Source organism: Neolamprologus brichardi, chromosome 3, assembly GCF_056152115.1.
Source record: "Neolamprologus brichardi isolate AB-2024 chromosome 3, ASM5615211v1, whole genome shotgun sequence".
In the NCBI taxonomy this organism is placed as follows: domain Eukaryota; kingdom Metazoa; phylum Chordata; class Actinopteri; order Cichliformes; family Cichlidae; genus Neolamprologus; species Neolamprologus brichardi.
This window is the reverse complement of record NC_142106.1, coordinates 13,313,762-13,339,554: the sequence shown is the minus strand read 5'-3', so window position 1 is coordinate 13,339,554 and position 25,793 is coordinate 13,313,762. Positions and strand designations below refer to the sequence as shown.

The 25,793-nt window shown below is 40.6% G+C and overlaps 2 protein-coding genes across 2 annotated transcripts in view; one reads left to right on the top strand and one right to left on the bottom strand.

The window, feature by feature from the left end:
• Positions 1-392: 392 nt before the first annotated feature.
• Positions 393-25,793, top strand: part of LOC118454892 (CXADR-like membrane protein) — a 48,099-nt gene continuing 22,698 nt past the window's right edge. The window contains exons 1-2 of the mRNA XM_087838134.1: positions 393-450; positions 1,232-1,591. Coding sequence (XP_087694260.1) covers positions 393-450; positions 1,232-1,591 — 418 coding nt within the window. The remainder of the gene's footprint in view (positions 451-1,231; positions 1,592-25,793) is intronic.
• On the bottom strand, positions 9,096-24,986 carry LOC102798758 (interferon-induced protein with tetratricopeptide repeats 5-like). Its single transcript, XM_087838891.1, has 9 exons — positions 24,797-24,986; positions 24,532-24,723; positions 24,246-24,359; positions 16,310-16,423; positions 12,467-12,608; positions 12,271-12,397; positions 12,036-12,189; positions 10,208-10,255; positions 9,096-9,855 (listed from the first exon to the last, which is right to left on the bottom strand). The coding sequence occupies exons 1-9, from the start codon at positions 24,869-24,871 to the stop codon at positions 9,646-9,648; spliced, it is 1,176 nt and encodes a 391-aa protein (XP_087695017.1). The 5' UTR covers positions 24,872-24,986; the 3' UTR covers positions 9,096-9,645.

The window sequence follows — 25,793 nt, the reverse complement described above, 5'->3', positions numbered from 1 at the left end:
TGGATGAGAAACTAAGACTCAGTTTCTCTTCACTGCTCTGTGTTACTTCACTTCAACTTCCCTCTTCTCCGTGGCTGCTCACAGAGGAACAACAGGAAACTCGACCGACCGGTGGTTTAGGCATATGTGACAAAGAGTGTGACATCATAGAGTCTGATGTGGGCAGTCTCTAACTGCTCACGACAGATGGGGAGTCCCTATAAGTGAAAACAATGGGCCAATCCAATTGCTCCTGATCAAAGCTACATATATCACATGAGGCCCGTTTAGTTTGTAAACAGTGGTTTGTGAGTTGTCTACATTAAGGACAAGTTTGGCTTTGCAGACAACACGGATTACCACTCTCCGCGATACACAGATCTTTGATGGTTTATCGAGGCAGAGAAAGTATGATGGATCTGCTCTGGGCTCTGCTGTTTGTCGGAGTACTGCAGGCGTCCGTCCATAACGGTAAACTGAGCAAATGTTCAGGCTCATGTAAATGGAGCACTTTGCGTGTTTAACCAGTGATGATGAAATGTGGTCGTAACTGTATACATACTTCTAGGGCTACCTTTTTAAAATAAATAGTTTTTATTATTATTATCATTACTATTATCATGATTGCTGTTGTTGATGATGTTAACAATATTATTAATAATATCATTATTAATAATATCATTATTAACGACGTCGTTGTTCAAAAGCAAAACATTTCACAAAACAGAGAAGCAACCACACATAAACTCAAACATCTAAGCAGCCAATGACAACTACCTCAGTCTTATCCATATTTGGCTGCAGTAGATTTGTGCCATCGAACAGTTATTATGTTTGTTGTGTAGCAAAGGCCCTATAGCTTATTGGAACTACATTACCCAGCAGACCTTGCACATATCTGACTGATGTAGTTATCTCCCAGGGTGACAGCAAAGCAGAGAGGTGCTAGGAACTACAGCGAATCCTTTATTTGTTAAAGCAGGAGTTTGACTGTGCTATGTTTACAACACTTTTATTTTGTGATATTTGTGTTGTAGTTACTTCTAGTTTACTTACCAACTACTATTTAGTAAAAATGTGAACAAGTGGGGGGGGGGGGGGGGGGGGTTTCACCCCAAAAAAAAAAAGCAAAGTGGTCACTTTAGTTTTGAACCTAAATGTTTCTATGAGTGTGATTTCAAAGCTCCAGAAGTTAGTGATTGTACTTTGATCCCTTTAACCTCTCTGCTTTGTGTCACTTTCTCTCTTTCAGACCAGAAAAACATCACAGCTGGACAGAACGTCACTCTGCCGTGTCGAGCTCGAGACAACAACATCCCCATCATAGTGGTGGAGTGGAGCAGAGATGATCTGAAGGAAGAATATGTCCTTTTGTACCGGGACGGTCACTTTCTTCCAGATGGTCAACATCCATCTTTTAAGAACCGGGTGGATCTGCAGGACAGACAGATGAAGGATGGAGACGTGTCTTTGATTCTGAAGGATGTGACGACTAATGACACTGGAACATACAAGTGTCGTGTTGCCCAGAGAAAAGCAAACCGCAGGAAGAGAGCTAATCTGAAGACTCCTCCCATCAGCATCATCTACCTGAGTGTTGTTGATCCTCCAGGTGAGTGAGTAGAGTTGAGTGTGTGTGTGATCAGAGGTGAAGCTGCTTCCTGGTTGTTGATGTTTGTTTCTAAAGATGTTGTTGATGAGACTTTGTAGAAAGCAGCTGGTCTGAGTGATGTGATCAGAGTGCAGTAGATAATGTCTGACAGCAGTTTGAAGAGGAAATGGATTCTGTTCTGTTCTTCACTCATCACCTACCTGACAGCTGACACCTCACACCTGTTTCTCACCTGCAGGTCAGACAGGAGGACACACAGAGGATGGAGGGAAGGAGGCTGGAGGAGAGAAGGATGAAGAGAAGGAGGATGGAGGGAAGGAGAATGGATCTTTTGGACTGAAAGTTGGTCTTCCAGTTGTTATTTTCCTTCTTCTTGCTGGTGGCGCCTTTGTTGGTTATTTGATCTACAGAAAATATAAACAACGTAGCCAGGACTCATATTGCCCCACCACTGAACCACAGATTGAAATGTCTGAGAGATTTCTGAGTTCTGAATCTCCTGCTGATGAACACAATGACAGAAATGACCCGGAAGAAAACACTCATCACCTACCTGACAGCTGAGGAGGCCAGGAGACCCTGGTCTGTCAGCTTTTGGTGTGACTTTTCTTTTAAACCTGAAACAATTTTTCACCTCCTCTTTGTACTGAACAAAAGCTGGTCTTAAGCTATATTTATATGATAAGGTAATGAAATGTTTCACAACTAAAATCTGACAGTTGAGCTTTCAGATTACTGCAGTACTATTTAATCTACCTCATGCTTTATAACCTGTTTATTTGCCTCATTACAAAATGTCCAACAAATGAATCTATTTACTGTCATTGTTTTTATAGAAAACAGATCAACTAGTCTGACAGGTGCCTCTTCATCACAGAGGTAACACTGTGATCAGTAAAATTAGACGTTCATTGTTATTAAATGTTCTCATTAGTTTGTTTCTGTTTCTTTATTGTATTGATACATTATTACACATAATTCTCAGTAATTATAAGAGCAGAATACAAACAGACCACGACACATTTTCAGGGATTCTCAGCTGCCAGAAGCAGATCAGAAAAGATCATAATGTTTTATATTCTGTAATTGATCACAAATGCTCAAATAATGAGGAAATAAATGATGTCAAAGTTAATTCTCAGTGTGTCATGTGTGTTATTAACAATGTCCAGGTGTTGAAACTTTTTAAATCGTTCATGTTCTTTAAAAAAAGTAAAGATCTTTTGATCTAAATTTTTATTTCAGCTCAGCCCCAACAAACTGTCTGTGTTTTCATGTTTTTCTGGTCTTGTGATATCACACTAATGTCTCACATGCTAAGTGTCTAGATTTCTACGGAGAAAGAGGATCGTACTCAGTGTGCACACTACAAAGTGACAGCTGGGCCCACACGGTTTAATTATCTACCTGGAACAGCATCAGTGATCACACTAGTCAAACTTGCTCAACAATGGCAAGGACAAAAATTTTCTCAATACAATGAATAGAACTTTTTTAGACTGTCATATTATAATTATCTGGTGAGAATAAATTGTTTATTAATAATATATTTGAGATCTCGTGCAGGTTAGACGTGTAGCCTACATGAACTTTACATCACAGGATGATTCTGTCCATTCAAAGCTGCTAATAAACCTGAATATGACCTTTAATCATGATACAGAGAAAATACAATTAAAATGTAACCTGCACAACTCCTAACAAGCCTGTGCTGTGGTTTGTGTTCAGGTTCATTAAACCCACTGTTAAGTTTGAGGAAGCAGTTTTAAGACACAACAGACATACATGCAAGTGTAATGTTTTATTCTTTTTTTGTTTTAAAACAAGCTCGTGATTCAAGTCTTTAAGAATCCAAAGAACATTTAACTGCCTGAAGGAAAAGTGTGGATGTTAAAAAGTGGTCAGATCAGTTTTAACAATGGTTTGTGTTGTCAGTTTGAACCTGTAATTTGTTTTACAAGCAGCAACTCAGTAACTCAGTAAAATGGTTTAAAAAACTAAATGTGGGATCAGGGCTGTGAGTCAACCAGTCTTATTTGAATGTTCATTGACGTATGTGTACTGTTTCCTCATCAGGCTGACTAGATATAGTTTTGAAGTTTGTTGACAACATCAGGGTGAGTAAATCTGCCTCATCAAGTTTAGTTGTGGCCTACATGAGTGCTCCAGTTAGCAGAGTTCAATGATAACTAGGTAAATAACCATAATGACATCACCTGTTAGTCCTGTTTATAAGAAACGTCTCCTAGTGTTTAAATCTGACCTTGGACTTCCAGCTTTTTCGTTTGTTATGAGCTCACTTGTTTACTCATTTTTTCTTTTGTGAACTGAAAAAAAAGTGAATCAATTCTGACAAACTGCTACAGAGTAGGCGGAGCCCAACCCTCCCCCATTTCTTGTAAAACGAAACTTACTTTCTCCATTTTCGTCCTTTCTTTATCAACTTATGTGTGACTTTCCTTCTTGTTTTCTTTGTAAATAATTGTATTTAAGGCAGGAACATTAAATCAGGCTGTTGTTGGTCCTGTTTGTGACGGCTATGCTGTATTGATTTATATTGGATGATGAACTGTGACATGGAAATCATGGTAAGCAATAAATGCTTGAGCTCATAAGATCAGTATGGCTGGACTTTCCCCATACAACAACTTTCATTCACAACAATAACATCGCGTCAGCCCATCAAACACCTCGCTGACTTCAAACCCAGGCTTAGCCTCTACATTACAGCTTTATTTTTCTCTCTTAGAGCCTTTTTCAGACTTATAATGACTCCTGTATCCCAAATATGAATTAATAATACTACAAATTCAGTGATTCAGCAAGAGATGACTCAACATTCAAACATGAAAAATAAATAAACCTTCATGACACTGCTGCATCACACCTGCTTATGAAGCATATGAGTGGATCAGAGTACAGTTGTTCACGGGCTTGTTTGTTTTCTCCTATTCTGAGGTTTCCTCCATGATTTATGACTTATTAAAGCATTTTAACCTTTGATACTGTTTCACCTGATTTCAATGTTGAACCTGAAATAAATAAATACATGAAAATTTGTGCATAGGAACCATACCTAGCATGGTTTAATTGTTTAATTACTTATGCAGTTAGACATTTTTCTGAGAACAATAATGGTTGGCAGTGCGTCTAAATAAACCCAGCGTCATGCTGAAACCTCAGCGCTGGTTCAGCTGCTTGTTATCACCAACTTTGTTTAAAGTGTTATCAGCCAAATGATGTAGTTTTGTAATGACTGAGAATAAAACACAAACACCAACACAAATGCAGCATTTTATTCGTGTCATTCAGAAACAAAGTGACAGCAGTTTGAATGTGAGTCTGTTTGCACGGCAGCTGTGTTATTATGAAGACTGGATTTCCATTTCTTATCCATTTACTAAATGAAACTTTTCCTTTGTAGAGACGATAGAGAAGTGAATGAACTCAACAAGGGCAGTAATTGGCCTGTATATGTTCTAGTTGTTCCAACATAAACTGAGCAACAGTGTAGAAACTCCCTGCAGGATGTGAATGAAAGCAGACACTGCATTAGAGCACGTGTGTGTAACGCAGCGATTATTTGAATTATTTGAATTTCACCTAAACACTCCCACAGTAACAGCTTGCCCGGCTTCAGCTCCTGTATATTAATCCAGGAACAAGCTTTTGTTCTATATCTGCTCTGACAAATGAAGCTCATACATTTATATAGAGAGGAGGAGAGATGCAGTGAAAGGAGAGATTAGATCTAAACAGGACAACCAAACTACAAGTCAGTCATTGCCAACATGTTTTGTTATGAAACATCATGAACTCTCAAGGGTTTCTAAGAAATGGTTGAACTGCATTCCAGTCACACGAACAAATGCAGCAGATTCCCCCATGAATGGAAATCTACCCTCACGACACACGTGTGTGTTAGATTACAACTTCTTATTATTCCTTCAGATACACACATGCATTGTGTACATTGTGTGGTTCAGGTGGATTACATTATTAAATCATCATTAAATCTTCATTATAAGTAATTAAATTATCTTCAGTTACAATCACAAATATTTTCCCAACTGAAAGCACCCCCTGCACACACACAAACAAACAAACACACACACACACACACACACACGAACTTCGTTCTTATAAAAACAAAACTTAATGTTTTACTTTCTATTTCTCGCATTTTTCTTTTTTCAAAAAATCATTAGAACTTATAATAACCAATAAAAACTTCTGAATCCCAAACAGCTTAATTTATACTTGTTTGCTGTGATCTCATCTCACAGAATCCTGAATCAGAGACTCAATTAAACAGGAAACACGGAGAAAGTGTACACAAGTAACAAGAGAGCAGAAACTTTGCATCCACATGTGAAAGTCAAGTGAGGTAGAAGAACAGGCCCTTTACTCATATCTGAGGTACTGATTTGACAAGTAATTTAGTTATAGTGTTTAAATGTAAATTAACGCTTGTCCACTCCTCAAATTTACACATAGATGTGATCACAGAAACAACAGCAGCTCGTCTTTCTGCAGCAGCTGAGGTGGTTTGATATAGTCACTTCTATTGATGTTATTCTGTGTGTCTGTATCACAACCTGGTACACCAACACCACAAAGCTCTATGGAGGAGGGTTAGATCACAACGTATCACCTGTCTGAACTGCCAGTCATTCGGGACAGCAGTGGAGGCATGGCGGGGGTATGGACTGATTTTACCCATGTGTGGCTGATGCCATCACACCCATCCTCATGCACTCATATGCAGTTACACTTGCTCAGCATGGAGACAAACACAAATAAACACTGTACACACACTAACACTCCCAAAACATACTCTATACCCCCAGGCCAGGAACCATCACCCCCACAGGGGCAATCTGCCCCAGACCCAGGAGATGGTGCCTTTTGCCCTGCGATGGAGACAAGCAGGTTTCCTCCTGTCCTGCAGTAGCAGGGAGGCCCAGCATCCCAGACCTCGACAGCCAACTCCTTCTCCCGGTCCCCCACCCCCAATGGTGAGCAGAGAACCTATACCCTATACCTCCCTCTGCCCACTCATATGTAGTGTTGCTGCGTGCTGTTCTGAGTGCTTTTAGAACCCAGGAGTTTCATGGTCTGGGTGGTTTTCCACAGCATCGGCTCCTCCCCACTGGGTGGAGTCGTTGTTGTTCCTCACCTGATGGCAATCATACCGGCAGTATTTATGACCTGCTCACTCAACTGGTCTTCGCCAGATTATCTGCCAACTTTACATCTGAAACCCACCTACCAAGCTCTCCTGGATACAAGTTTGCAGCCGCCGGTAATCTCTCCCTTTTTTGGAACTGCCAGTCTCTCCTGCCTGCCTCCCTGCATTGCACGCAGCACCCACCTGCAAGCTTTGCCCTGGCCAGCCACAGTTTCCCCTGCCCAGTCCCTGCACCCAGTTATCCCTGCCATCTAGTCATAGTTATAGTCATAGTATTTTCTCTCGCCTCAGACGTCTAGTTTATGTTCCTTTCTGTTAGCCTCTGAGCATTGTGAATAAAGACTCTTTTCGTTACACCGCACCTCTGGCCTCCGGGTTTGAAACTGCACTTGAGTCCATCCCATTTCCACGGGCCACTGTGCCATGACAACGAGGGGGCATGGTGCTTTCTGCCAGAGAGCAGCGGGTTCAGCACGACCTCTCAATGTCCACCCAGGGGGCGAGGTTAATGCTGCTTGAGGAGAAACCATTGCTGTGGCCTGACACTGACACTAACATGTCCACACGTTGCTAACTTTTGTGTTCTTTAGTTTTCACCGTGTCTGAAGAGTGACACAGAGAGAAAAATAAAACTTCTGAATACAAGTACGAGTATGATGTGTAGCCATAGTTTTGTTAGTGTATAATGACATCAGCACAGAAAAACAAAAAGAGAAAGAGGAGCATTGTGTAGAGTTACTTTACAGCTGTGAGTGAAAAGTAAAAGTCTCAGTAATTTTGTGGTTATTTGACCTTCCTCATCCAAATAAAACAAATACATTTGAGATGTGGTTCCCCCTCCTTCCTCTAGAGGTCGCCTGAACTCACCAGAGCACTTCTAACTGCCAAGTCTGGTTTGCTTCATTTTGTTTGTTTTTTCATTCCTGACGTGTTTTTTGTTAGTTTTTGTGTTTGTTTTGTTCTTGCTTGTGTTCAGTGTTGTATATGGATTCCTGTTTGTGTACAATAACACAATAACGATGTGTTGCAGGTTTCTCTGTGTTTTTAAGCCTAATATCTTTACTTACTAGTCGTTCCATTTATCTTTATGACTGTGTGTCACTGTACACACTCTGTCCTCTACACTATAATCAATCGTCCTTGTAGACTGAGATAAGAGCAGTGGTGCATGTAGTAGAAAGGTGAGGATAAAAGATGTGCTGCCACCTCCTGGCTGTAGTTGAAAGCTCGACATTTTATTTTCTTATTCTCATAAATTAATCAACATTATTTATGTTCTACAGAAAAAAAAACATGTTTAGAATATAAAAAGAAAGTGTTGTCTATAAATTTATTCACTTAAACTTTAATTTGAGTTTTCCTAACTTTCTTTTTTATCATAAAGGTTTGTTTTCTTATGTGACAACCACCACTCTTGAACTTTGACAGTAAATTATCAGCAGCTGTTTTTACCCTCTGATGTCTCCAGTCATAAACCTGTGATATCAGAACATGTCGTTCTTGTTTTTTAAATACTGTTCGCTTAAAAACTGTGCAACACTTGACAATTTTTCTCCAAGACATATAACCAAAAATAAAAAATTACATATGCATTATCTTTTAATGCGTATAGAGATGATGGCAAGCACAAGTGAAGTGAGGCACTGTTCCTGTTGGTCAGTAAACAGTCAGCAGCTGCATTTTATGGAGTTCACCTTGATTCTCTTCATAACACGTTAAGTCTTCTTAAAGAGGAAATTCTTTGTTTGCTGTAACAGAACCACAAATGTTTCACTCCATATTTAATTTCTTCCATTTTATTGTCTTTCCTGTCTTATCTGTGTTTTCCACATTCCACTGAAAGTGGCTAACCGCTGACTGAAAGTGAAGGAGTCATGCTGACAGTGAAAGTAGGAACAACCAGGAACACTTTTCCTCCGTTTAAAAACCAGGCACAGATAAAAGTTTGTCAGTCAGGACTTTGAATGGAAATCTGTGCCAACTAGAAATGTATCCAGATGATACATGGACACAGCAACAGGGTCAAAGTGGTTCAGCTCAAACCGAAGAGCAGAAAAACAACAAAGTCTGAAGTAGAAGTGTTGGAGAAGTTCAACCCGCCTCTAACAGCACACTCAATGAGCACCAGCTGATCATGTTTTAGCTATCATAAACTTTATTTTAAATTATTTAAATCTAACATCAGTTATAAGGTTCATACAGACAACTCACTGTCTGTTATACTGACAGGTTAAATTTGTAAAATCACAGGAGAATCCACAACTTTACTGCTCCACACATCATCCAAAACCCCCAGAAATTTGTTCTGTGATCATATAAACATATCAAAGCTGCACCATGGGAAAATACAGATTACTGCCATTTTTTTAAGTACAGTGAAGTACACACATCACTGTTTAATATGCATAAACACTGTGACACTAAGTATTTGTACATCATTACTTCCAACCTCTTGCATTTAATGAAGTGAGAAATCAATTGAAATGAGTGTTGAAACACTTGATCCAAGTACTTTATTATGTCAAATAAACTCAAAATGTCTCTACTTCTTTCTCACTTTAAGGGAAAATATCTTAAAACAAGAGCAACTGAGCAAGAATGTTATTGAGGGATTTTCTTATATTAAACCAAGACAAAGCCTTTACACTACATGAATTAAAGCACATATACAACAACCTTTATTTGAGCACTGATCACATGAAACTGCAAAAGAAGATGAACTAACTAAGAATACATATTGTAAAAGATTAATTGCATCCCGCTCTCTCTGAGTGTATCACTCTCAAAACAAGATAAGAAATTATTTTTGGCTCGATATAAGATTGTAAGAGTTAGTTATAGCCAGTTTTTGCAGTGATGGTGATTAATCAGATGATCCCTGCAGCTCCAGGCGCAGCTCACACAGAGCAGACAGATACTCTTCATTATCCTTGTCACAGTTCAGAGCTTCTTCATAAAACAAAGCAGCTTCCTTCCTGTCGCCCTCAGCTCTGGCCACCTGACCCAGCAGAGCGAGAGCTTCACCATCACCTGGATTCCTTGACAGACGTTTCTTAGCGATCTGCTTCAGTTTCTGCAGGAACAAATAGAGGAACAATGAAAGATTAATTTATGTTCCAAATAAGTAGATTCTGTTCATCTGGATGTAACGTTTTCAGTGGGAGAAAACATTATGGCCTTTATGCTTTTTTTTTGTTGTTGAAAAAACGTTTTAAAGGATTTTTAGAAATGAGAGGTGTGCCATCCAAAGTGTGATGGATGCCACATCTCCTCACATGACCTAGTAAAAGTAAAAGACAGAACCACTGACAGTCACCAGTAGTTTTCAAGTTGAAGTTGAAAACAGTGAAAACAGTCCTCAGGTGCACAAGTAGGTGGTATTGAACAAAACATTTAAATCAAGCCTTTATGTCTCTAGTGCTCACCTGAGCACACTGTCTCCACTCATATTTTTTCAGTGGTATCAGCAGCCCCTGCAGAGAGAAAACAGCAGAAAACTATCATTAAGATGAATCCATCCATACTAAGGTCATGTGGTAGATGTGAGCGGTGAAATGTTTCACATTACTGCCCCGACACCTCCACCCTCCAAACAAGGCCTGTTAGTGTTTCTTCTTTCATTGTTCTTCTTGGGTTGAAACTAGAGATGGCATAATACCTCTTTTTTATGTCCGATACCAATATAAATTTGAAAATCTGCTGAAACCGATATGAATCCGATATTGTCTATTTTAAAATCAAGAAAGTTGTTTTTTAAATATTTGCACAAGTTCCTACTCAAGTTTAAAAAGCCAAAACACCAAAGCTATTCTATTGGATGCAAAAAACACTGCACCCAAAATACTTCAGTTCAGCAATACTGATCTTTTTACTTAAACTTTTAGCAGAACTTTAAAGTATTTAAAGTAATATTGAAAAGTAATTTAAAATGCAATTTTATGTAGATTTCAACAACTCTTTGGTTCTGAAAAAAAGAAGTGCAATATCAGCGCAAAATAATTCAAGAGCTCAAAAAAAAAACAGGTTGTAGAATGAACCCTTTTATACTTAAAGCTGAACATAAATACACATCCATCCTTCCTTACATCCATCTTTTATCAAGATGGATGTCAGTGTAACTAGTTTCTGTCACATTTAACCTGAGATTGACTTTTGTGTCATTTCTATACAAAACTTAACACACGTATGAAAAAAAGTTTTTTCATTATATTTTGGTGTTTTGTTTTTTTCGAACTGTTTAGCCTGCAACACAGTTCTTTTCAAACTAAAACTCGAGTCCATTGTACGGTCAGAATTAGCAACAACAGATGTCCCCAGCTTCATATATCGGTTGTTAAGCTAAACGTAGGAATGCTTTACAAACATTCAGAGATGAACTTACATACTTGCTTTACTTTTCTAGGATAGCTTGCTTGGAGATGAAATGCTGGTTTGTCAGCACGTAACGAGGCTCCAAATGCTTTCAGTGTGAAGTGACTCCAGACCACCGACAGGTCTTGTACACAACAGCCGCTCTATCACATGACGGATGATCTGATATCCTCGTGTTGGTGTTGTTCCCAGATCATCATGAAAATGTTGTTCCAGGTTCAACATTGCAAGTGACCAATCACATTATTGTGATGTTATTCTTTTGCGCACCAACCCAATCGTGCATTTATGAAATTCCAATGTTGCAAGGACAATATCAATTCTGCTTAGCGTTTATTAAAGGGTTAGGGTTAGGGTCCGTTGATCGGCGGACAAAGGCGGTTTCTCGCAGCTTAAGTACAGTTTTTTGTTTTACGCCGGTTTTTCCCGAAGTCGCAAAAGTATGACATCACAACATTCTGATTGGTCACTTGCAATGTTGATCCTGGAACAACCTTTAGTATGATGATCTGGGAACAACACCAACACGACGATATCAGATCGTGCATCACATGACACATACTTCTCCAACGTGGTAAGGTGACCACCTGGGTTACGCCATGTCGCAGGTTTTGTGATATTTGATGGATTGGGTTACATTTTTAATTTCTACCCAATATCCGGTCCAGTAATTTAGGTCAGGATCACACTGATACCAATACTGTATTTTAGATCCGTCCATCCTTAGTTGAACCGTGGAACATTAAGAGGCAGCTGCATGTCTAACACTGTACATGCAGCTGCCTCACTTTGGTGTAATTTGCCCTCTGATGAATCAGCTACCTGTCACCGTCACTTTTTTGTCAGTGAGGACCAATCAGAGTCTGGCACCTAGAAACTTACCTTGGTATAGTGAGCGATGGCTTGAGCCTCGTTTTTTGTGTGATAATGATGAAAGTCACCGTAGTACTGATGGATAATCTGACAATCTCTTTTCTCCTTCAACTCTGGTAACTCCTCCAAGAGCTTCTCCAAGTGCTGGAAAGCCTCCTCAGCCCTGAGAAACAACGAGATGATGAGGAATTTACAGCCAGAGGAAAGAAAGAAGGAAGCCCTGCAGCTTTGTTTAGACGGGTACCTGCTCATATCCCCTTCCTCTGCATACAGCAGTGCAAGATCAGCCCACGCCCGGACAAAAGGTCTCTTCCTCTTCACAGATTCTTCAAGGTGACTGATACAAATACGCCTCCACTTACGCACCTCTTCTGTGGAGCATTAAAGGATGATTTGAGTTGTGTTGATTAAAGGATAACATGCAGTATATTTCTGTGTACCTATGTTGCTGAAGGGCCTGCGGCGCTGTTCAGCAATTTTCTTCTGCTTGTAGCAGAGAGCCAGCTGGTAGTTGAAGGAAGGTAATTGATCGCCCCTTCTCAGGCCTCGCTTAAGCACAACAATAGCCTCATTCAGTCGATTCTGGAACACATTTAAAAACACTAATCAGATACAAATATATGTAGAGAGAGAGGCTACGCCCACGCTTGAAGCCACTGAGGTGTCTGTTGGCGGGGTGAATGAACTTGTGAAACTTGCTACAGTTCAATAACTCCAGCCGTACCTATCTTGTTTTTTAGAATTGTTATTCCAAAGCCATTTAATGTGACAGCGTAGCGATCACAAACTGTTTGCTTCCTTCCAAACGACAACACCTGGCATTAATTACGTGTATCTACCTTGAACACATTCACCATACCAAAAAAACCCACATGCCCGAGGTATTCACTGAGCACGTGGTCAGTTGGGGCCATCTTCTCAATGTTTTCATAGATGTTCGTTGTCTCATCCTGGACTGTGGTGCTGACACTCACCAGTTCCCGGCCTCCTTCCTTCCGCTTAGCGTACAGCCTCAGGGTGCTGGACTTGGAGTGAAACCCTTCATGCATGTTCAGGAGCTTCCTTGTCTTGATGTCAGTGGCTTCTATCTCCATATTTGGCCAACTTATTATGCCAGCAGGGTACCTGATCACAGGCAGACTGTAGGTGTTGATAGCCCAGACCTTGTTCTTACCGTTCAGCTGACTCCTCAGGACTTGCCTGACCCTCTGCAGGTACTGGGTGGTTGCAGCTTTCCTAGTGGTCTCTTGGTGGTTCCCATTCGCCTGCGGGATCCCCAGGTACTTGTAGCTGTCCTCTATGTCTGCAATGTTGCCTTCTGGTAGTTCAATCCCTTCAGTTCAGACTATCTTCCCTCGTTTTATCATCTGAACACACTTCTCCAACCCGAATGACATCCCGATGTCATTGCAGTATATCCTGGTAGTGTGGATCAGTTAATTTAATGTCTCGTTCACTCTTGGCATACAGCTTGATGCCATCCATGTACAGGAGGTGACTGACAATTGCTCAATTCAGTAGTCAATGATCTCACTGAGGGGGTTCAGGCCTATGCCAAACAGCAGTGGGGACAGAGCATCTCCTTGGTAGATCTAGCACTTGATGGTGACTTGTTTTATAGGCTTGAGGTTGGCCTCTAGTGTTGTTTGGCACATTCCCATTGAGTTCCTGATAAAAGCTCTCAGGGTCCTATTGATCTTGTATAGTTCCAGGCATTCCAGGATCCAGGTGTGGGGCATTGAGTCATAGGCCTTCTTGGATTTCTGCCTTCTATGTTTCTGCCTTATTTTTTAAGAAGATGATATCATAAATATGTTGAATTTATTTTATTATTATTTAAAGACAATACCATTTTTGAAAATGTGCTTAAAGTTCTTAAAATAGCACTTTATTTTTAAGTCTGACCAATTTTGGCCAGGGGTATTATTTTTGCTTCTCTGTTTTGAACTGAAATGTAGTTTAAATGCTTTATTTATTAAGAGTTTGAGTTCACAATATTTATGTCCATGTCTATTATTTGATTTGATCGCTCACTAAAACCCTATAAATTAAAAAATACTGTTGCACTTTGGGGCAAATTTTCTTATAATAATAATGAACTTTATTTATAAAGCAAACCTAAAAACCAGGGGTATACCAATGTGCTTAACAAGTAAACATAAGAGAATAAAAAAGAGGTAAATAGAAATAGGACCAAAGCAAGTACTAGGCATACAAACAGATCGCTGTCACTGATGCATAGAAGCAGCAGATACATATAAAACAAAGAACTAAAATAAGCACTAAAGTACATAATGTAAAATCACAAGTGAGATGTTAACTAGAAGGAAAAGCAAGGTTGAATAAGATGTGTTTTCTTGTGCGATTAAATGCGATTAATCACAATTAATTAATTACAAAGCCTCAAATTAATTATATTAATTTTCTTAATCGAGTCCCACCTCTAATAACGACATAAATTTGATTTCCACTCTAAATAACTCAACACACAGACATTAATGTTTAAACCGTTGGAAACAAAAGTGAGTATACCCGTAAGTGAAAATATCTAAATTGTGCCCAAAGTCTAATTTTTTTTGAGTGGGTACGATTAATTTCCGGCACTGTCTTAAGGAAGGCTTGCTTCACCTGCGTGGGGGGCTCCTTTCACTGCATGTTGTCTGTTCACAGCAAAATCTTACAAATGCAAGCAGCACACCTCAAAGAACCAGGTGTGAAAGTCAACAAACTGAAAGCAGTGTCAAGGAGTGAGATTTAGAGACAAGGTAACTAGGTCCAATGTGCAGTGAAAATCAGGCTGAGCAGTGCAGAAATCTAAATGTTAACGTAATGTGATTGCTGGAAAGTAAAGTTTTGTCATAGGTCTTTCTGTCTGTTTGTACTGTGTATTACAATGAACAAAGACTATACAAGACCACTCACGTATCCCACTCAACAACCGAGAGCCAATAGGAGCAGCAGATTCCAGTACTAGAAAATTAACTCATGGATTGTCTGTGAAGGTTCTCAGTCATCCAGGTCATCGTAGTCAAAGGAGCTTGCAAAGAAGAGCGTCTGGACTTCTTTAAGTTACTTGAAGACGTTTCACCTCTCATCCGAGAAGCTTCTTCAGTTCGAAGGTCAAATGGTGGGGAGTCCCAGATATAAACCTAGTGGGAGTTTCCCCCCACAGAGGGACAAACATCTGACCTCAGGAATTCGCATGATAAGGTGGGGCCAGGTTTCACAATGAACTCACCCGAAACTCTGGCTGATTGGGACCCACACCCAGTTTCACACCTTGGCTCAGGCAATTAGAGGATCATCAGGGGTCCTTTTGTCCCTCTGTGGGGGGAAACTCCCACTAGGTTTAAACCTGAGACTCTCCACCATTTGACCTTAGAACTGAAGAAGCTTCTCGGATGAGAGGTGAAACATCTTCAAGCAACTTAAAGAAGTCCAGACGCTTTTCTTTGCAAGCTCCTTTAACTCATGGATTCAAACTTCTCTTTTAATTTTCCATTTTTGCTGTTCTTGAAGCAAAGGCAGGTATTCCTACACACAGTGTTTACAGCACAAATCTGAAATGTACTCAACATGTCTCCTGCTGCTGTGGTAACAGCTTGTTTTGTTGTTCTACCAGAGAGAACAGCTACAATTGTAATAATGTGAATTATTGTTTGCAAGATGGTTTGTTCCACAATAGATTGTGTTGCTGCACGGACGTTTTAGAGTGACACACAAGTAAGGATTGTTAGGCTGTATGTTGCTGTTGTACATGGCACAGGACCAATCGGAGTCGCATGACTTGTTAATAAAACTTACTACCCCGTTGGGTAGGAAATAGATATTCTGGAGTCTGTTGTGAATGAGACCAGAATATAACATTCATTTACTACTGTCACAGTACTGGGTCATGTGCCTTCAGTTACTCTGTTTTTTACATGTAAAAACAGAAGCTAATGGCACAACGGACGGTTCCAGATAGATTTCCACACTACAATCTTGGACTTCAATTATCTGGTACCTTTACCCTCAGGTCAGGCAGCCATTCTCCTTGAGTTGGAGTCTGTTGGCGTTCTCATCTCCCCACTGTCACCAGGTTGTTAACATTGAATGAATTTCTAAGTATAACACTGCAGGTGCCTTGATATACTGTAAATATTGTTACAATATTTTCTATGAAGAAAATGAAAAATTAAACCAAGAAGTCTCTACAGATTTCTTCACTTTTGCTTTGATCTGCTGTTACTAAGCCAAAGACCCAGTAGGAAGAAATAGCATTTATAAGGTTGCAGACTTACCCGATTATGTAAGTAATTTCCGGAGTGCCGGATGACATGAGGGTTATCGGGATCATTTTCTAGTGCTTTATTCACCAAACCATCAGCCTCCTCGTATTTCTTATAAGCCGTCAGCTTCAAGGCCAGTATAATTCCCTCGAAGCACAGGCAGACGCAAGTGGTTTTCTGTCACTGGTTTATTTGAAGACGTCTCTCCAAAGCCACCGTGAAAACTATACAGCATTAACAAAATAAAACTCAACGTAAGACACAGCAGTAAAACACTGTACAACAACACGATAAATAAATAAATACCTCGTTGGCTGCATGCTGCAAAAGGGGAATTAGCCACTGTTCTTCTGAGGTTTCCTTAAGTCCACTTAACATGTCTTTCAATAAAAACCATCCTCTCTGCGCGCTTACAGGTGTTTTTCCTTCTTTCTATCCAAAGAGGAAACTAGCGCAACTTGTAAGGGAACTTGACTTTCAAAATAAAAGCACCAAAACGTTGACTTTCAAAATAAAAGCACCAAAACGTTGACCACAAAAAACAAACAAAGTAATGTACAGCTTAAACAATTTACAATCATGACATAGATCTTGACAAGATAAAGAAATAATACAAATTATATACAATGTCATCATGCCAACAGCTACACTCCCACCAAATCACACAAATCTTTACGGGGGATTTCCCTAATGAAATAGTCTCTGCAAACAATAATTTCTACTTATCACCAAAGAATTCTCGTTATCAACCCTTTGTCAGGTAACTTCAGCAAACAACCATTTAGTCTGCTTCTAAGAGAGTAACCACTCTTTGAACAGGTCTCTCAAGAACAACAGTTTTAGCTGTGTAGCTCCCTCCTTTGTCATGTGTATCACTGACGAGCAACTTTATTCTCCTCACTCGATTATCTGATCCTGGATAAACTTCTATGACTCTAGCCATCTTCCACTCATTGCGTGGTGCCAGATCATCTTGTAGAAGGACAATGTCGTCAACCTTGATGTTCCTTCTGTTCTTCCGCCACTTTTGTCGCTCTTGTAAATTTAGAAGATATTCTTTCTTCCATCGAGTCCAAAACATATTAGCCAAACACTGCACTCGACGCCATCTTTTCCTAAGATAAACATCTTCTTTGACAAACTCTCCAGGCGGTGGCAGAATGATCTTGGACTTCATTGTTAAGATGTGGTTTGGAGTCAATGGTTCAGGGCCTGATGGATCATTCAAATGTTCAGTCGTGAGTGGTCTGCTGTTGATGATAGCCATGACCTCATACAGAAAGGTTCTTAAGGAGGTGCAGTCAAGCCTTTGTGATGACTGATCGAGAATAGCGGTAAGAACACTTCTTATAGTCCTTATTTGACGCTCCCAGACACCTCCCATATGGCTTGCTGTTGGAGGGTTCATGAGAAATTCACATCCTAGAGCCTTAGCCTTTTCTTGATCTATTCCCTTCATTAACTCCATGAACTCTCTCCTAGCACCAACAAAATTTGTTCCTTGGTCGGATCTTAGCTGTCGAACATTTCCTCTTATGGCAATGAATGCCCTTAAAGCATTGAGAAACGCATCAGTTGTCATGTCATCAACCACTTCTATATGTATGGCTCTTGAACATAGACAGGTTAACAAAAGACCATATCTTTTGAGAGTCTTTCTTCCTTCCTTAACATAGATTGGACCAAAGCAGTCCATGCCAACGTAAGTAAAAGGCGGTGTTGTTTCTGTCCTATCTTGTGGCAAGTCGCCCATTTTTTGCTCTTCAGTGGATCTTCTGTACTTCCTGCAGGTCACACATTTAAAAATATGTGATGAAACTGCACCGCTGCATCCCAGGATCCACCAACCATTTGCTCTCAGTTCGTTCATTGTCATTCCACGTCCTTGATGATGGATTCTTTCATGAAAATGCTTGATTAGTAAAGCTGCTACGTGGCTATTTTTTGGCAGAATTGCTGGGTGCTTCACATGAGGGTGCAACGTGGCTTGACTTAAACGTCCTCCCACTCTTAAGATCCCATCCTCATCCAAGAAAGGATTTAACTTGCACAGTGGACTGTTTTCAACTATTGTCTTTAGCTCCAAGCTCTTTATCTCATCTGAGAATGCTTCTTCCTGAACCAACTTGATAATAACAAGTTCTGCTTCTTTTCTCTCCTCTAGACTCGTGCTATCACTTGTTCTTTGCTGAATACCTTTGTGCATTCTGATGTATTGTTTCAGTCTGGCAACTGCTCTCGATAACCTTGACCAGTCAGAGAATTTCTTGAAGTTATCCAACAATGATCTGTCTTCCTTTGACTTTGTGTTACACACAATCAGCTTGCGGAGTTCAGGATCATCCTCCTTGATTTCTCCCACCTTGCATTGTCTGCCAGGAAGTTCTTTTTGCCAAAGAAATGTTGGGCCGGTAAACCAATTTGAGGTCCTAAGCCACTCTGCAGTCAAACCTCGAGAAGAATGATCAGCTGGATTATCTTCTGAAGCGACATAACCCCATTGTTCAGGGTTTGTACTTGACTTGATCCTCTGTATGCGATTTGCTACATATACCTGAAACCTTCTGGCATCGTTGTTTATGTAGCCAAGAACAACAGTGGAATCTGTCCAGAAGAATTCCTGAAGATCCTGGATTTCCAGTTGACTGCGAAGCATGTCGCTGGTTCGGGCTGCAACAACTGCTGCAGTGAGTTCCAGTCTTGGTATCGTAGTAACACTGATTGGGGAAACTCTGGATTTTCCCATTACCAAAGAGCAATGTACTTCATCAGATTCACTGATGGCTCGCAGGTAAGTACATACACCATATCCTGAGAAACTGGCATCTGAAAAATGGTGAAGTTCATACCTTTTGACATTACCAAAATCAGAAGGTAAGAAGGATCTTTTGACTTGCATGTTAGTCAGGTTGGGAAGGTCTCTAATCCAGGACTCCCACTGAGGTTTTAGGATTTCTGGAAGCTCCTCATCCCAGCCAATCCTTTCTTTACACATTTGCTGGAGCATTTGTTTCCCTACAAGGACGAAGGGTGCGATGAATCCCAAGGGGTCATATATAGAGGCCACAGTAGAGAGCACACCTCTTCTTGTTAGTGGATTGGATTTCACTTGAACTCTGAACTTGAATGAGTCAGACGTGATGCACCACTCTACTCCAAGAGCTCTTTCCATATGTGGTAAGTCCAAAGCCATGTTCAAATCCTTGATTGTGGCACGCTCTTCTTGTGGAATGGTTGCCATGACATTCTCGCTGTTGGAAACAAACTTATGCAGTCTCAATCGTCCGATACTACAAAGCTCTCGTGATTCCTTGACAAGCTGGATGGCTTCCTTCTCAGTCGGAACACTTGCCAATCCATCATCTACGTAGAAATTCCTTTGAATGAAATGTATAGTTTCTTCGTTGAACTGACCTTGTCCTTGTGTTGCCAGATGTTTTAGGCCAAAATTGGCACAGCCAGGCGACGAGGCCGCTCCAAACAAATGAACCTTCATTCTGTAAACTGATGGTGAGGTTTCCAAGTTGCCATTCTCCCACCATAGGAATCTCAAATAATCTTGATCTTCCCTTTTGACATGAAACTGGTGGAACATTCTCTCAATGTCGCACATGATTGCAACAGAACCTTTCCGAAAGCGACAAAGGACACCCACCAATGTGTTGGTTAAATCTGGACCAGTGAGTAGATGGTCGTTGAGAGATGTTTCTTGGAATTTGGCAGAGCAGTCAAATACCACACGTATTTTCCCTGGTTTCTGTGGATGATAAACCCCATGATGTGGAATATACCAAGCCAATTTCTCATCATTTTCTTCATCAGGGACCTTCTCTGCATCACCACATGAAATGATATCATTCATGAAGCTTACGTAGTCTCTGTAGTACTGTTGGTCTTTCTTTAGTCTCCTTTCCAGGCACTTCAAGCGATGTATGGCACATATCTTGTTGTTGGGTAATTTAGGCCTGTCTTCTTTGAATGGCAGCGGCATTTCAAAGTGACCTGTATCATTTTGCACGATGTTTTTTCTCAACTTTGTCAGGAACTTGAGATCATCTTGAGACACAATATCATCTCCAGTTCTTTCTGAGAAGTCTGATTCCAAGACCCTTATGATGTCTGAAGGAGTTACTTCCTTTACTTTGGTTTGGCTCACATAATGCACTACCCTTTTGAGGTTGACAGAAAACTCAACATCTGGTATCACTTGTCTCACTACTATGCGATGACTGATTCCGATTGCGTCCCCATAATCAACACAGGGGTTCCCATTACCAACAATACTCCATCCAAGGTCTGTACGTTGTGCATAAGGCTCGTTCTCTTTGCCAGACACAACTTCTCTCGGAAGCAGAGCTTGTGAACAGTCATATCCGATAAGCAGACCCACTTCACAGTCCTGCAGAGGTGCAATTTCTGACTGTAAGTGTACTAGATGGGGCCACGCCTCTGCAGTTTCATTGGTTGGGATGTGAGTTCTGTTAGCTGGGATGAAATCACGCGTGTACACTGGTGGTAAGGAGATTCTCTTGTTGGAGTAAAAGCCACGGACTTGTAGGTTACTTACTCTTTGAGAACTCACAACTGTAGTTCTTGACGTCATGGTAGAAAGCTTAAGCTTGACTTGCTCTCTATTTATCTGTAAGGTTTCTGCTGCTTCACTCAACACAAATGTTGTGTCACTCTGCGAATCCAATAAAGCATACACAAGGACTTCTTGTGCTGGTTGTGTTGTGCAGGAAAGCCACACTGGAACTATTGCAGCTGTTTGTATTTTAGCTCCATGAAGCATTACTGTATTTGAAGTCGCAGTTCTGGTCATTTCGTAATCCTGTGCTAGTTGTACTTCTTCATGAACCTCACTCAAAGTTTCATGATTCCGATTTTGCTTGGCCTGTGGTGGTTTTTGCTTCTCTTTGGTTCGTTCTTCGTGCAAACAAGTAGGATGACGCTTCTGGCACTTGTCACAAACACTCCTACTGATGCAACTCTTTGAGTGATGACCGTACTTCAGACAACCAAAGCACAACTTTTCCATTTGAATGAATTTAATTCTATCATTAAGTGCTTTCTCCCTGAATTTCCTGCATTGGTGCAATGTATGCCCAGTCCTTTTGCAGAAAAGACATGTATCAGCATTTTTTTCACTGGAACTTGTGATCAGTGTTTTTGCTGCAAGGCTGAAATGTCTTGAGGATTTGGTTTTTTCAGCTTCATCTTGTTTCAGTGCCTGCAGCGATGTGAGAGGGTTGCAAGCAATTTTCACCTCTCTTGTCAAGAACTTCACAAATTGGCTGAAGGAGGGAAATTGATTAGTCGCTTCTCCTATTTCAATAACTTGTCTATTCCATCTTGCTGTTAGCCAATCTGGTAACTTTGACAAAATTTTTCTGTTTTCATTACAGTCATTCAAGATTTCCAGTGCCTTAATATGGACCATGGCGGCTTCACAACTACGGAGAAAGTCAGAAAACTCTCTGAGTTCAAAGCTGTCCTTGGAGCCTATCTTGGGCCATGTCTGAAGCTTGTCTCTATATGCCTTTGCAATCGTGAATGGGTTTCCATATCTTTCCTCCAAAATCTCAACTGCGGCGGCATAGGCTGATTCAGTTCCAAGAAGGAAATAGCCGTCGATTGCTTTCTTAGCTTGTCCACTTACATACCGGCGAAGGTAGTAGATTTTCTCCTTGTCTTGAATGCTCTTCTGGTCAATCAGCGTTTCAAAGGAGATTTTCCAGTCACTGTATTTCAATGGATCCCCACTGAATACTGTAGGTTCAGGAATTGGAATTCGGTTGGCACTCAAAGCTCCTGCCAGCACTTTGACAAGTTCTGCAGTACTGTCATTTGAAGAAGTGGTCACAACTTGTGGCGCAGGAGGCATACACTGGGGCAAAGAGCCTGTGGGAGCACAAACTTTATTATCCACTACAATCTCAGGTTGCAGTACTTCCTTTTGCTCTTCTTCTTTGTCATTCTCTTGGTTGTACACCAGCATTCTCGCCCTTGCTGCACTGAGATCCTTCATTGCCTCCAGATGCTGTAATTTCCTCCGCTTTTCCTCCAGAGTCCTTTGTAGAGCTACGTGCTCTTCCTCTAATTGGGCCTTAATTTTAGCTTCTTCTTCCTCTCTCTGCATTCTTCGTTTTACCTCTTCTGCCTCTCTTTCTAACCGACGTTTTACTGCTGCTGCCTCCTGCTCAACTATCTTCTTCTTAGCTTCAGCTTCTAGACGCTCGATTTCTAACTGTTCCTTTTCTTGTTCTTGTAACACTTTAAGAACAGCCTGACTTGCAGCAACATCAGCAGCAGCATCTTGTCGTCTTGCAGAAGACCTGCTTGAAAGTACTGAGGTGCCTTTCAAAATGGAAGCAACAGAACCTGAATTGCAGGTGCTTGAATTAAAGAGAGAGCCTGCTTCTGGCCAGTCTTGCTCCTCCTTTTCTGGAGACCTTCCATGCAACCTACTTGAGGCTCTGGCTGCAACAAATGTAGAAATCTCTACACACCGATCCACTCTACGACGCGTGACCTGGTCTGGAGCAGATATCTTTCGTAGCTCTTCATAGACACGCTGGACATCTGCAGAAACACCTGTGACATCACTTATAATGTCATTAAGCAAGTCCTCAGATAAGGTCTCTGTTGTCTGTGATAAGGATTGTCTTGCAGATTTAACTTGTGTTTTCCATTTGTCATATATATAGTTAAACCTTTGCTGGAGTGCTTTAATTTTCTCATCTTGCATTTCTTTGCCTTTCTCTGTTAGAGTTCTGATTCTTTCACTTCGTCTTGGCTGCTGCGCTTCCTCTTGCTGAGCTTCAGCACCATGCACTTGACCTTCTTCAGACTGATCTTGAAAGTCTGCACTGTCACTAAACTGAACTGTAGGCTCGCTTGGTTCTGACATTTTACAGCACTTCTTAATCAACCCACTTAGAAATAAGAAATGTAGATGGTTAACCAAGCCTCAATGTTTAACACTTACTCATATGTAAATGGCACAAAAATAACACAGTTCAAATGGAAGTGTTATCTTACAAAAATACACCTGATAATAAACAGTTCAAGAATTTACATCCAAAACCTTCACTTATTGCTTCCCAAATGCACTTTTACCTTAAAATCTTCAAAAGTTTTAGCTTACACACCAAAACAAGATGTACTACACACCACAGTAGTTATCAATCACTGTATTCTTCAGCAATGTTTGCAAAAGTCCCTTCTTAGGCCACTTAACTTAAACACCTTTCCTTAAAACACTGCCCTTTAATACTTGTGCATGTGTTATATCACCATATGCATATAGTACTTTCAGCTTATCTGCCAGTTCTTGTCAGCTCCGCTGCGCTGTAGACATGTAGTAACAAGCCCGCTGATGCTTTGAAGTTGCCGCATCGTCAATTAGTGGCCGCTTGCGTCGACGAACAGTCCGAGTTTTCACTATAATTCCCTCGAAGCACAGGCAGACGCAAGTGGTTTTCTGTCACTGGTTTATTTGAAGACGTCTCTCCAAAGCCACCGTGAAAACTATACAGCATTAACAAAATAAAACTCAACGTAAGACACAGCAGTAAAACACTGTACAACAACACGATAAATAAATAAATACCTCGTTGGCTGCATGCTGCAAAAGGGGAATTAGCCACTGTTCTTCTGAGGTTTCCTTAAGTCCACTTAACATGTCTTTCAATAAAAACCATCCTCTCTGCGCGCTTACAGGTGTTTTTCCTTCTTTCTATCCAAAGAGGAAACTAGCGCAACTTGTAAGGGAACTTGACTTTCAAAATAAAAGCACCAAAACGTTGACTTTCAAAATAAAAGCACCAAAACGTTGACCACAAAAAACAAACAAAGTAATGTACAGCTTAAACAATTTACAATCATGACATAGATCTTGACAAGATAAAGAAATAATACAAATTATATACAATGTCATCATGCCAACAGCTACAGCCAGCATGCACTGCAGAACAGCATTATTTGGGTTGATCTCCAATGCAAAGCGAAGCTGTTTGGTGGCTTTGGATTCCTCATCTTCCTGTTTATTTCCTAAAACCCACTGCAGATGAGAAACTGGTTAGTCTGCAGTTTAATTTGCTTGAATAAAAGAATTAGTCATTGAAACTTCATACTGACACTGAAGGAGCCTTAAGGTTTACTCTCATCATTTGGTGCTTTATAGAGGAATATCCATATAAGTTAATACTCTTCATTCTTATCATAAAACTGACCTGTTCTCTGCAAAAGAGGGCGATGGCGTAGCCGGCGTTCCACTCTGTGTCATGACGCTGTACCTCAAGTGCTTTATGAAAACAGTCGATGGCTTTGGAGAGAGAAGACCATGACACCTTGAAATAGGTCCAGGCTTGATCGCCATACACCTCTGGAAGGAGACTTGCTGATGAACCAGTGGGATACTTCACCTGCAGACAGAGAAGGAAGCGTCAGAGGTTCAACAGCAGTGATCATAACATTGGATCTGATTGGTGTACATACCAGTATGTCCTCGACTCTCTGACAGTAGCTTTGTGACTGTGCAAAGTCTCCATCGTGATATTTCAGCCAGGCCATGTCTCCATACGTCACAATCAGCCGCTTCTCACTCTCATCACCATGACGCTCCCTGATGGTCTCCTCTGATTGGTTTAAAAGTGACAGCGCTTCCTCTCGTTGATCCTGAAGATACCTGAGGACCAACAGGTCATCAACAGCTGTTCCACATCTGGTGTTTACGACACCTGACAAGAAACTGACCTGAGAGTTCAACTACACCTTGTTGATGATTCATTAAGGTTTTTATCTGAGGTTCATGACTCCAGGGTTAGATAATTACTGCATTTCCACCAGAAAAACAAGAGTCCAAACAAACTTCAGGAGGCAGATTTATATCAAGATTCTTAGAGAATCAGAAACTCTAGTCCAATACTCCAATAATGTTTCTCTTCCTATCACGTGTATCTATTAAGGTTGAAATAATGAGGTAAACATAAAGCAAGCTAAAGTTTGTATTCTAGCTGTAGCTTTGCTATGCTGCATCAATCTGGTGATTGTTTATTCATAATATTAATTGAGTGAGTTGAAAATCAGCGAACGATATCTACTCCAGACAATATGTTGTTAAATAATTTAAAATTCATCTGTGTTAGCAGCAGGAACACTGCTGGTAGGTAAGATTAGCAGAAGAAAGACAGCTCAGGGTTGGATCTGATCCTGAAAACAAAACGATCTCTTTATCATTCAAATATAAATCCTGCTGATGCTGACCACAGTTTCCTTTGGCGGTCAAATTTCTCTTTGGTCAGACGGACTTCAGTGAGAAAAACTGTCTTTCTTCTTGCTAATGACCCAGTACTGTGACAGTAGTAAATGAATGTTATGTTCTGGTCTCATTCACAACAGACTCCAGAATATCTATTTCCTACCCAACGGGGTAGTAAGTTTTATTAACAAGTCATACGACTCAGATTGGTCTTGTGACTCTCTAGCAGAGTCC

Bases quoted from the DNA above. Each gene is read 5' to 3' on its own strand.
- LOC102798758 (XM_087838891.1), bottom strand. From the start codon at position 24,871: ATGGCCTGGCTGAAATATCACGATGGAGACTTTGCACAGTCACAAAGC. The intron at 12,609-16,309 runs GTAAGTCTGCAA...AATGTGTTCCAG, and splicing joins GAAATTACTTACATAATCGG to AATCGACTGAATGAGGCTAT. The intron at 12,398-12,466 runs GTACACAGAAAT...AATGCTCCACAG, and splicing joins CAGGCCCTTCAGCAACATAG to AAGAGGTGCGTAAGTGGAGG.